This window comes from Neophocaena asiaeorientalis, unplaced genomic scaffold (genome assembly GCF_003031525.2).
Source record: "Neophocaena asiaeorientalis asiaeorientalis breed wild unplaced genomic scaffold, Neophocaena_asiaeorientalis_V1.1 scaffold5, whole genome shotgun sequence".
NCBI lineage: Eukaryota > Metazoa > Chordata > Mammalia > Artiodactyla > Phocoenidae > Neophocaena > Neophocaena asiaeorientalis.
Genome location: NW_020174698.1, coordinates 2,335,369 through 2,348,112, shown reverse-complemented (window position 1 = coordinate 2,348,112; position 12,744 = coordinate 2,335,369). Strand labels below are relative to the sequence as shown.

General features: G+C 38.8%; 1 protein-coding gene across 2 annotated transcripts in view; it reads right to left on the bottom strand.

The window, feature by feature from the left end:
- Positions 1–4,436: 4,436 nt before the first annotated feature.
- AHI1 (Abelson helper integration site 1) overlaps positions 4,437–12,744 on the bottom strand; it is a 204,351-nt gene continuing 196,043 nt past the window's right edge. For both annotated transcript variants that reach the window (XM_024759139.1, XM_024759138.1), the window contains one exon: positions 4,437–5,696. In XM_024759139.1, coding sequence (XP_024614907.1) covers positions 5,694–5,696 — 3 coding nt within the window. In that variant the 3' untranslated portion in view covers positions 4,437–5,693. The remainder of the gene's footprint in view (positions 5,697–12,744) is intronic.

Below are 12,744 nucleotides of genomic sequence, written 5' to 3'. Positions count from 1 at the left end.
CCCTAGATTCTGTGGACCTGGACAAGTACGAAAAAGAAGGGTCTTCCTTTTCATGTTTTGATCTCTCTCTTCCATTTCCAGAGTTTTACATAGATGAGCTCTGAAGGGAGCTTTTCCAGTGGAGAGGAGTGGAAGGATACAAAAGCATTCTTACATGGTCTCTTGCTCACTTTTCCCCTTGGGTTATTCAGTTTGGGGTTCTGTGGTTGCTTTTCTCTAAAACTTAAGCCCAAGCAACAAAGTTCTCTGGTCCTCTGAACAGAATACATTTTCAATAGCAAAGATAAAGGGAAAGACAATCACTGGAGAAAATACAAAGAGCATCAGGTGTTTACAGTTAGCCTTTGGCAACTGAGCTGAAAGCACTGCCCCTTGCCTGCCTGGCTTCTCACCTCTGTTTCTGCTGAGCAAGACCCATCCTATTCTTTACCACCTGGAACCTTTCCCTTCTCATGAAAACTTCCAGATTCAAGATTCCCACTCTCCCTTGTGTCCTCTTGTTTGTAGTCCAAGGAACTCCGACCTTCCAAAGGAAATGCGCGAGGCTGTGGACATTGATATGCTGATTTCATTTTTAGGGGCAGAATCTCCACTCCCCCAGCAAGAAGGAGGCTTGCTTACTAAGGTCCATCCTTAACACCAAACACTTAACACCTGTATCAAATTACACACATCAGGTAAAGAGAGGGTCATTCTTTCACATCGATATGAACTGACAAAGAACTTACTGTTATACAGGAAAATCTATTTTTGCAAAAAAAAATTTACATTTTTTTTTCTTTCTCTGTGTTGCAGCAGGGATCATTTCTGTATTTATCTGTGCTCTAAGTTTGCAAGATGGCAGGATTATGGGTTCCAGAAGAGAATGACACACAGATGGAGAAGGTGGTCTTGTGAGTCTTGCTTACAGGGAGAGGATGTGTTCGAGAGAGAACTGACCTCAAATCTCCCAGGAGAGAATCCCATCATAGCTACAACAGGCATGCATGCCAACCTAACGATATCATCCCCTACCCAGGGCCGTCCCTCTTCAGGGAAAGACTGCGCAACACAGAGAAAAGATTAAACACTCAGCTCAGGATCTTTTCTATATTCTAGACCTTCTTTATTTTGGAATTAAAAAGTGACAAATTTGTCCTTGGCTACGGGACACTCTAAACAGAGCTATATTCATGTTTGAAAGAAAAAAACTACCTTCACTTCATGGGACTGTAGGATTTGCAGCAACTCTAGTCTGTCTGTCGCAAGTGTATTGGATGTTTCAGTTTGCCAGACCTGTCATGAGAAATTAATTACAGGATGTTGCAGAAATGGCAAAGCTCCAGCAGCATCTTGCATAGTTTAATATAGCCCCGTTTCCCCATTTCAATGTATTTGTGGTTAGATAAATCCTCAGAAATTTACAGCTGCTATAGACTAGCTTATTATGTACTCTGCCTGCACACATGATAAGTATAAGAATATGATGTTCTTAAAGTGCATAGATTTCACTGACATTTCTTTGCCACGATGGAAATATTCAGTTGCTAAAAGTAGCATGTGCAGATACTTCTGAACATTAACTTCTTCTGTATAACAGGCAGGGATGTTAAAAACATCACTGTGCTTAGCCATCTTCCACTTACTTTAAATCGAATAACTGTAGCTCCGGAAAAAGTTGTGTGGAGTGTTTACATAAAATGGTCCCATGAACAAATTAAACAGAAAAAAAATTAACTACCGATTCTCAGTTGAAATCACTGAAAAACTGAACCGCAGCGACCACGTTTTTCTCCAGGGAACCTTCTTCCTTTGGTCTAGCGACTGCTTTTTCACAAGCTTCAGTTGTTCATTTTTGCTCCAGCAACAAGCTATTTTCCTCGCCTCCCTGCTTTTTCCTCCTTTTGTACTTTTTTTTTTCTTAACTATAATTGTTCCCTCTCAACAGTAAATCAGCTCGTTTCAAGCAACTTTAAAGATTGGCAATATATGTTTACTTATATAATTGCTGTATAAAAAAAAATCGTACATTTTCCTCTACCAAATTCTTTCACAATTCTTCACAAGGATCCAAGTGATGAGTTAAGAAAAAGTGAACTAGAATGAGTAAAAATGAGATTGTTTAGTACTTTTAGAGATGAATGACACTGAAGTATATATAGTTGGACCATTCTGACACAAGTAATAGAACATGTATTATTCATGGTTATATATGTACTTACTTATGACACCCTCCCCCTCTTTAGATTGTGAGTAGATAGTAAAAGTGTAGATTCTTAGCAGCTCTATCCTCCCTAACTTTCTGAGACAATCAAAATGACCCATCCATAATCAGAATGAATTTGAGGTGTTAGAAGAGCAACTTTCGAAAACAGGGGGCTCACAACATATGCTTGATGTAGATGTGAAGAGATCATTAAAAAAAAAGCATTCTTTGTGTTTACAAAACAGACGTTTTTATGTTATCCAGTTCCCGCCTTAAGTTGAAGTATTCCCTATTCACTTTAATAATTAGAGCAGAAGGATATGATGAATGAAGTACCTCATTACCAAGTTTGCTTTCCGGGTCTCTGCAGAGAGTAGCTGTCTGCTTTTGCCTAGCTGGTCCATTGTTAACCCTAAATGATGCTGACATTCAGTTCGCCTGCAGATAATTGGGTCCATCCACAGACTGAGTTTGCCACTCAACAGAGCCTTTTGATTGATGTGACTCTTGATGTTTTTATTTTCTCTTATGTGACTGGGATACTGTTTCTTGAATAAAATGTTACTGTCCATGTATTAGTTTGAGTCCACAGAATCGATTCCTTAAAAAAATGTAAGAATTAGAGTATGGAGTAAAGATTTTGCAAAGCAAATATGGGGTAAAGACATTATCAGTTTTTTAAAAAAAAATTCACTCAGATATGGTATTTCATTTTATGTAGGTCACGGCTGCATGGAAGACATGAGATGTTTCTAGTCTCTGAGTGTGGTTGTACGTTCATCAGGTTGCTTCCTTACTCTGTGTGGGCTGGAGACCAACTCTAGGTGCTACTGGATCACTGCACCCAGCACCTGAGGTGGGTGGGGACCTTTGGGATGCCCCAGTGGAGTATGACAAACCTCCATCGACAGCAAGCAACACACTGACTGACCGTGTGCACTTGGACAAGTTGCTTAACTTTCAAAGCCCCGGTTTCCTTATTTGCAGGGCAGGGAAGATTTTATCTTCCTCCTGGGTTTGAAGTGAGGACTAAATGAGGTCACGTACATAAAGTGAAGATTTGGGGAATCTCTTCTGTAGTCAAGTCCAATGAGGTAGAAATCAACAAATATAGAGCTTCAAAAGTTGGACTAGTGAAAAATGTTCCCATAATCTACTTAACAGATATGGACCTCAGATGGAAATCATTGAAATACGTATAAAAGTATAAGGTCACGAGTTTTTTATATAGTTTCTAGAACTTTCTAACCCTTTGAAAAATAGTTGTGAGTTAAATATATGACTAAAATAACATGACATATAGTTATAAAATGATAAGTTATTTCCCAGATAGTCTTGCTGAACTTCCTAAAGAGAAAATATCTTTCTCTAATAAAACTTTTCTGTAACTGAAAAGTAAAATTAATGTCAAGTATCCATTTTTTTTGGAAAGAAGCCTTACGAAAGGTTTCAAAAGTAGCAAGTGTTAACCATTTAAAACACTGATTTCATATTTAAAAGGTGCATCTTAAACATGAATTTGCATTCATGGTGTAAAATATTTCAAGTTTTAAATCTTTTTAAAACTTGCTTTTTATTCTAGCTTTGCAAATCCTATTCATTGTATAGTTTTGATACTGAAGAAACTCGAATCTTCAAGACAGAGTAGAATCAATAATTGGGAAATTAATTTGTAAGAATGACATTATTTATTATCTAGAAAAGATAGTGTCAAATTGCTACTTGTTTGTAGAAAAGAGACTATAAAATGGGATAGAATTCAATAATTTTAGGATAAAAATAAAACAAAGTTAATTTATTACTAAGTAAATAGTCTGATTTCTCTGCTTGCTTATAATTTGGACTTATTACTTGGAGGGCACTCTTGTGGTCTCCCCCACCCCCTCTCATCTTAGAAGGTGGTGAAGATTATTAATTAATAATAATCAATCTATTCACAAACATAACCCAAATCTTGCTTTGTCAACAGGACAAAAAAGAAAAGAAATGGGCTTTGAGTAGAAACAACTTTTCTTGGTGTTTGCCTCAATTGTTATTTTTGCCTTCAGTAGTTACAATATAAAAATAACCCTTTATTTTTTCATATGAACATTGGGATTTCAGCAAATGTTTAGCTCCTCTGACATATTATTTTATTATCACCTTGATTTAAAATCATTTTGCAACTTGCTGAAATTCTTTGTAATTAAAACCAAAATCAGAGAATATACACACATCTCAAAACTATGAGCTGAAACTGCAGAGAGTCACATATTTTTATTTTTTTCATTATCAAGTGCATTCACAAGAAAGAAAAAACAAGCCTGTACAAGGGTGACTCAAGCTGGCTGGGTCCAGCTGTACCTGAAGCACAGACGTGTGCATCTAGAACAGGGGAGCTTGGTACTATCGGAACACATTTCTGTGCTAATGGCTGAGGGCTTCAGCAGTCATCAATGCCACTCACCACTTTCAAAAATGCCCCCCTTCCCCCAAGTTCTACACAGCAGGGGCAAGTTTACCAATTTTCATGCCTCTACAACATGTGCAGGGGTAAGAGTCAAATATATTTCTACTAGAAGATTTTTCACATCCGGTATACATCTGGGCAAAATTTACACCTCAATGCCCAACACTGTTTTTCTCACTTCTTACTTTAATGGAATCAATTGTCTAATTTGGTAAATAAGTTTTCTAATTTTATATTAGTTTTGACTTTCTTGAAGTTAAATATTTTATTGACAGACTTAAAATCACACAGTTTTAAGAAGAGTCAAGTGAAAAACAAAGAGATGAACTTTCCCATTTTATAACATCTCACTTCAAAGTATATGGTCACATACTAATGACACTGTTACTCTGGAACTAAAGAAATAAATAATTCAATGTAAAAATTTAAAAACAAATTAAAAAATTTAAAAACAAAACTTTAAAAACAAGGTAAACATTTGTTACCTTTTAATGCCTTTCTTACTTGGACCATTTTGAATACACAAAATCCTGAAGCTGCTTATCTTTATTTTAAATAAAGTTAAATTTAAATAGCAGATATTTCATATTTTGAGTATATCATCACACACATAACCACATTACAGATATAATATTAAATGATTACTTTATGGACATCCTAACAATGCAAACACTTTTTCCTCATATTTGCTGTGTGGCAATTATGGTTTTTCTTTATTGAATTTTCTAAGAATGGTAATGTAATTTTGATGCAGTTACTAATAAATACAAGTACTAATACTTTTTTTTAAAAATTTTTTTTTTAGTACTAATACTTTGATCAACAGCAAACACAATGGTTTATAACAATTAAGCTTTTCAAAAGGCCGCATTTATTTTTCCACCCATACCTTGCTTCTGATTTTTCTAGATTCTTTCATAAGGATAAGAAATAGTAGAGCCTTCCTTTCTTCCTGGCCATCTGAAATTTCCGAACTCTGAAGAGAAATTCCATTTGGTTTAATTTGTCATTTCATTTCTGTATATTTGGTTCCTTGCCCCTTCATTCTTCTTCAGCTCTTTACTAGGAGAAAATGACACAAAATGTACTAAATGAACTTAAACAATATCTTCTAGTTACAACAAATCTTGGCATGCCCAGGCAACAGCACAAGTAATAAAACACACACACACACACACACGACCAAAATACTAATTTGTCTTCTTGAACATACTTCTAGTTTAACTTCTAGCTTGCCTCTTGAACATACAGTTAAATTAACATCTTTTAGTGTCATCAGCAGTTGCTAAAGGCCTGATCTAGCACTGACTAGTTAACTTAAGCAAAAAAGAAATACATTTCTCAAATACAGACAATAAGCACTGCAAACCCTCAGTAACTTCCAGAAATTAAGTGCAGGCAATCAGAGTTTATAACATTCTTCATTCACTGGAAAAAAATTGTCATGGAAGATGCTTCAGGTTAGTGACTGGAAAGCATATAGGCCATTTTATTAAACAGCACTCTTTCATTTAGTCTATGGCTATGTCTTCTTTTAGAAGTGAGTAAACTATTATAGCTTTTCAAATAAATCCAAAAAATGGTATGTGGCATTTTTGATTGACAAAGATAGTGATGGTTAACTATGTATCTAGATGCAGCTTTGAAATAAGACAAATTATACCATGAATAAAAGTCAAGAACCAATAGGCAGATGAAACAAGATGTTCCTTCTTTAGAGACCATGTAGTAAGTACACCAAAACTAGAGGGTGATAAACTAGGGGTTGAGCCTGAAATTTTTTGATGCAATTATTTACATATCAGTGATGAGTATCTGGACTTACACAAAACTGTTGTTGTCTTTCTACTGAACAGAAAGGGTTTAACATTTGGTTGCTCTTAAAAAACAAACTTCAACCTAAGGATAATGGCAATCTGATTAGGTGGTGGTCAATTCCATTGATCACTCCTGAGAAAAGTAGAGGCTAGAGCATCATGGCAAAAAAGGATGTGCTAATAACCATTCCCTAACCCTAAACCGGAAGGTTAGGGAACATCTGTGCCTTTAGGGACAGGCCCAATCTTTTACTTTTTAAATTTATTTTACTGAAGTATATTTGATTTACAATGTTGTGTTAATTTCTGCCGTACAGCAAAGTGATTCAGTTATACATATATTGTGTGTGTGTGTATACATATATATATATGGATATATATATATATATATATATATACACGCACACATTCTTTTTCATATTCTTTTCTGCTATGGCTTATGGCCCAATCTTAAATAAATGGTTGTACTGCCTTTCCATATGAGGGGAAAAAAATCCTTTGTCAGTCCTTGTTTTCTGATTTAAAAATTTTTAAACCAGTATTATATAATATATAGAAGCCCCAAAATGTTTCAGGTGAACATGCTCACAAACGCAACTAAGGTAGACTATAAAATGGTACAGCTATGGTGAGGTAAGGTACAATCTCACCAGGGGCAAAAAAGGGCATCATACTGTCCTGGTGTGTATATAGGTACAGCATATAAAACTTGCCTCAAATTAGGGTCTAATAAAAGTGGGGAAGGAAAGGCTCAAATGGATGCTGAGCACAAGTCACCCAGAGACCCTATAAACGTCTGCAAGGAACAGTGAGGAAGGTAAAGGACCTTAGAGGAGTAACGAGACAAACAGGGTGAGAGGAGGAGCTTATGAGAGTGGTAGGACAAAACCAAGGAAGAAAAACAGAAAAGGGAGGGAGAGGAGGAGAACAGCTGGAAACTAGTGAGATGGATCCTGCACAAGACAGTAGGACAAGTTAAATCAATCAGACTGAGGCTGCATTGTGAGAAGTAAAAACAGGAGCCAGGAGGACCCTCAAGAGGGGGAACCTGAAGAGAAACTTAACTGGAAAAAGCTAAAGTAGGCAGTAAAGATAACATATTTAAGGGAAATGACTCAGACTAAGAAGAGGAAGGAACACTGAATACAGAATGACAAAGACTATCTATGAAAGGGAGAAAGGGGACAAAATAAAAGGAAAAGGAGAAGAAACTGCCAAGTGCACACCTTGGACAAGGAACAGCCCCCTTCTGACAACAGGGAACAAGCAAGAGGGACACAGCAGCACGATGACGGCTGCTGACAGCACAGGGACCGAACACCTAAGAGGCAGCAGAGACCTGCTGACAAGGAAAGAGATGTCATCTAAGCAAGACACCAGCATGAAAACAAACCCAGGTTTTCTCTGTGGTATCTCCTCATAAAATACCCCTGTAACATAACAGAGGGAGAGAGTAACAGAGTGAGGGCCGATAAAGGCAAATCATGTGAAAAGAGAAAGGAAAATCTCATACCAGAATTTTGAAAATGAGTATGAAACCAGGTTAGTGTTTGTGTGTATGGTATGTGTGAAAAATAAGACTCTTAAAAATACTGGGCCCTACTCCACAAGAAAGTCAATCCAATGAGTGTTCCCTGAAGCTTTACTATGTGGCCAGACACCAGGCTAGGCACTGGGGAGAGAAAATGTGAGCATGCTATAGCCCCCGCCCGGCAAGTACTCACCATTTAATCAGAGTTAAAAGGCAAAGCACGAGGGACCTTCAAAATGGTGGAGGAGTGAGACGTGGAGATCACCTTCCTCCCTACAAATATACCAGAAATACATCTACACGTGGAACAATTCCTACAGAACACCTACTGAACGCTGGTAGAAGACCTCAGACCTCCCAAAAGGCAACAAATTCCCCACGTACCTGGGTAGGGCAAAAGAAAAAAGAATAAACAGAGACAAAAGAATAGGGATGGGACCTGCACCAGTGGGAGGGAGCTGTGAAGGAGGAAAGGTGTCCACACACTAGGAAGCCCCTTCGCGGGCGGAGACTGCGGGTGGCGGAGGGGGGACCTTCAGCGCCGCGGAGGAGAGCGCAGCCATAGGGGTGCAGAGGGCAAAGTGGACAGATTCCCACACAGAGGATCAGTGCCAACCGGCACTCACCAGCCCGAGAGGCTTGTCTGCTCACCCACCGGGGCAGGCGGGGGCTGGGAACTGACGATTGGGCTTGGGTCAGATCCCTGGGAGAGAACTGGGGTTGGCGGTGTGAACACAGCCTGAAGGGGTTAGTGCGCCACAGCTAGCCGGGAGGGAGTCTGGGGAAAGGTCTGGACCTGCTTAAGGGGCAAGAGACCATTGTTTCAGGGTGCGTGAGGAGAGGGGATTCAGAGAGCCACCTAAATGAGCTCCAGAGACGGGCACAAGCCGTGGCTGTCAGCACGGACACCAGAGACAGGCATGAGACGCTAAGGCTGCTGCTGCCGCCACCAAGAAGCCTGTGTGCAAGCACAGGTCACTCTCCACACCTCCCCTCCCGGGAGCCTGTGCAGCCCGCCACTGCCAGGGTCCTGTGATCCAGGGACAACTTCCTCAGGAGAACACACAGCGCACCTCAGGCTGGTGCAACGTCACGCTGGCCTCTGCCGCCACAGGCTCGCCCCGCATCAGTACCCCTCTCTAACCCCGGCCTGAGTGAACCAGAGTCCCTGAATCAGCTGCTCCTTTAACCCCGTCCGGTCTGAGCAAAGAACAGACACCCTCAGGTGACCTACACGCAGAGGTGGGGCCAAACCCAAAGCTGAACCCCAGGAGCTGTGCGAACAAAGACGAGAAAGAGAAATCTCTCCCAGCAGCCTCAGGAGCAGCAGATTAAATCTCCACAATCAACTTGATGTACCTGCATCTCTGGAATAACTGAATAGACAACGATTCGTCCCAAAATTGAGGCGGTGGACTTTGGGAGCAACTGTAGACTTGGGGTCCCTGCATCTAACTTGTTTCTGGTTTTATGTTTATATTAGTTTAGAATTTAGAGCTTATTATCATTGGTAGATATGTTTATTCATTTGGTTGCTCTCTTCCTTTTTTTAAATATATATAGACATATATATATCTTTTCATTTTTCTCTTTTTGTGTGTATATGTATGCTTCTTTGTGTGATTTTGTCTGTATAGCTTTGCTTTTACCATTTGTCCTACAGTTCTATCTGTCCGTTTTTCTTTCTTTTTTTTTGTATAGTTTTTGGCACTTGTTATCATTGGTAGATTTGTTTTTAGGTTTGGTGGCTCTCCTTTCTTTTTTTTTCCCTGCATTGGCAGGCGGACTCTCAACCACTGCGCCACCAGGGAAGACCCTCTTTCTTTCATTTTTTTAAAATTACATTTTTATTTTTTATTTTAGTAAATTTATTTTATTTTATTTTCTTCTTTCTTTCTTCCTTTCTATCCTTTCCTTTCTTCCTTCCTTCCTTCCTTCCTCCCTCCCTCCTCCCTCCCTCCCTTCCTTTCTTTTTTTTGTCTCCCTTTTCTTCTGAGCCATGTGGCTGACAGAGTCTTGGTGCTCTGGCTGGGAGTCAGGCCTGAGGCTCTGAGGTGTGAGAGCCGAGTTCAGGACACTGGTCCACAAGAGACCTCCCGGCTCTACGTAATATCAAACGGCGAAAGCTCTCCCAGAGATCTCCATCTCAATGCTAAGACCCAGGTCTGCTCAATGACCAGCAAGCTACAGTGCTGAATACCCTACGCCAAACAACTAGCAAGACAGGAACACAACCCCACCCATTAGCAGAGAGGCTGCCTAAAATCATAATAAGGCAAGAGACAACCAAAAACATGCCACCAGACGTGGCCCTGCCCACCAGAAAGACAAGATCCAGCCTCATCCAGAAGAACACAGGCACTAGGCCCCTCCACCAGGAAGCCTACACAACCCACTGAACCAACCTTAGCCACTGGAGCAGAAACCAAAAACAACAGGAACTACAAACCTGCAGCCTGCAGAAAGGAGACCCCAAACACAGTAAGTTAAGCAAAATGAGAAGACAGAGAAATACACAGCAGATGAAGGACCAAGGTAAAAACCCACCAAACCAAACAAATGAAGAAGAAATAGGCAGTCTACCTGAAAAAGAATTCAGAGTAATGATAGTAAAGATGATCTAAAATCTTGAAAATAGAATGGAGAAAATACAAGAAACGTTTAACAAGGACCTAGAAGAACTAAAGAGCGAACAAAGAATGATGAACAACATAATAAATGAAATTTAAAATTCTCTAGAAGGAATCAATAGCAGAACAACTGAGGCAGAAGAACAGATAAGTGACCTGGAAGATAAAATAGTGGAAATAAGTACTGCAGAACAGAATAAAGAAGAAAGAATGGAAAGAATTGAGGACACTCTCAGAGACCTCTGGGACATTATATGTACCAACATTCAAATTATAGGGGTCCCAGAAGTAGAAGAGAAAAAGAAATGGACTGAGAAAATATTTGAAGAGATTATAGTTGTAAACTTCCCTAATATGGGAAAGGAAATAGTCAGTCAAGTCCAGGAAGTGCAGAGAGTCCCAAAAAGATAAATCCAAGGAGAAACACACCAAGACACATATTAATCAAACAATGAACTATTAAACACAAAGAACAACTACTAAAAGCAGCAAGGGAAAGGCAACAAATAACATACAAGGAAACGCCCAAAAGATTAACAGCTGATCTTTGACCAGAAACTCTACAAGTCAGAAAGGAGTGGCAGGACATATTTAAAGTGATGAAAGGCAAAAACCTATAACCAAGATTACTCTACCCAGCAAGGATCTCATTCAGATTAGACGGAGAAACTAAAACCTTTACAGATAAGCAAAAGCTAAGAGAATTCAGCACCACCAAACCAGCTTTACAACAAATGCTAAAGGAACTTCTCCAGGCAGGAAACACAAGAGAAGGAAAAGATCTACAATAACAAAGCCAAAACAATTAAGAAAATGGTAATAGGAACATACAAATCGATAATTACCTTAAATGTAAATGGTTTAAATGCTCCAACCAAAAGGCATAGACTGGCTGATTGGATACAAAAACAAGACCCATATATATGCTGTCTACAAGAGAACAACTTCAGACCTAGGGATACAGACTGAAAGTGAGGGGATGAAAAAAGATATTCCTTGCAAACGGAAATCGAAAGAAAGGTGGAGTAGCAATTCTCATAGCAGACAAAACAGACTTTAAAATAAAGACTATTACAAGAGACAAATGACACTACATAATGATCAAGGGATCAATCCAAGAAGATTGAACAATTGTAAATATTTATGAACCCAACATAGGAGCACCTCAATACTTATGGCAAATGCTAACAGCCATAAAAGGTGAAATTGACAGTAACACAATCATAGTAGGGGACTTTAACACCTCACTTTCACCAATGGACAGATCATCCAAAATGAAAATAAATAAGGAAACACAAGCTTTAAATGACACATTAAACAAGATGGACTTAATTGATATTTATAGGACATTCCATCCAAAAACAACAGAATATACTTTCTTCTCAAGTGCTCATGGAACATTCTCCAGGATAGATCATATCTTGGGTCACAAATCAAGCCTTGGTAAACTTAAGAAAATTAAAATCATACCAAGTATCTTTTCTGACCACAACACTATGAGACTGGATATCAATTACAGGAAAAAAATCTGTAAAAAATACAAACACATGGAGGCTAAACAATACTTTACCAAGTAACCAAGAGATCACTGAAGAAATCGAAGAGGAAATCAAAAAATACCTAGAAACAAATGACAATGAAAACACGATGACCCCAAACCTATGGGATGCAGCAAAAGCAGTTCTAAGAGGGACGTTTATAGCAATACAATCCTACCTCAAGAAACAAGAGAAACATCTCAAATAAACAACCTAACCTGACACCTAAAGCAATTAGAGAAAGAAGAAGAAAAAATCCCCAAAGTTAGCAGAAGGAAAGAAATCATAAAGATCAGATCAGAAATAAATGAAAAAGAAATGAAGGAAATGATAGCAAAGATCAATAAAACTAAAAGCTGGTTCTTTGAGAAGATAAACAAAATTGATAAACCATTAGCCAGACTCATCAAGAAAAAAAGGGACAAGAGTCAAATCAACAGAATTAGAAATGAAAACAGAAGTAACAACTAACACTGAAGGAATACAGAGGATCATGACAGATTACTACAAGCAACTATATGCCAATAAAATGGACCACCTGGAAGAAATGGAGAAATTCTTACAAAGCACAACCTCTCCAGACTGCACCAGGAA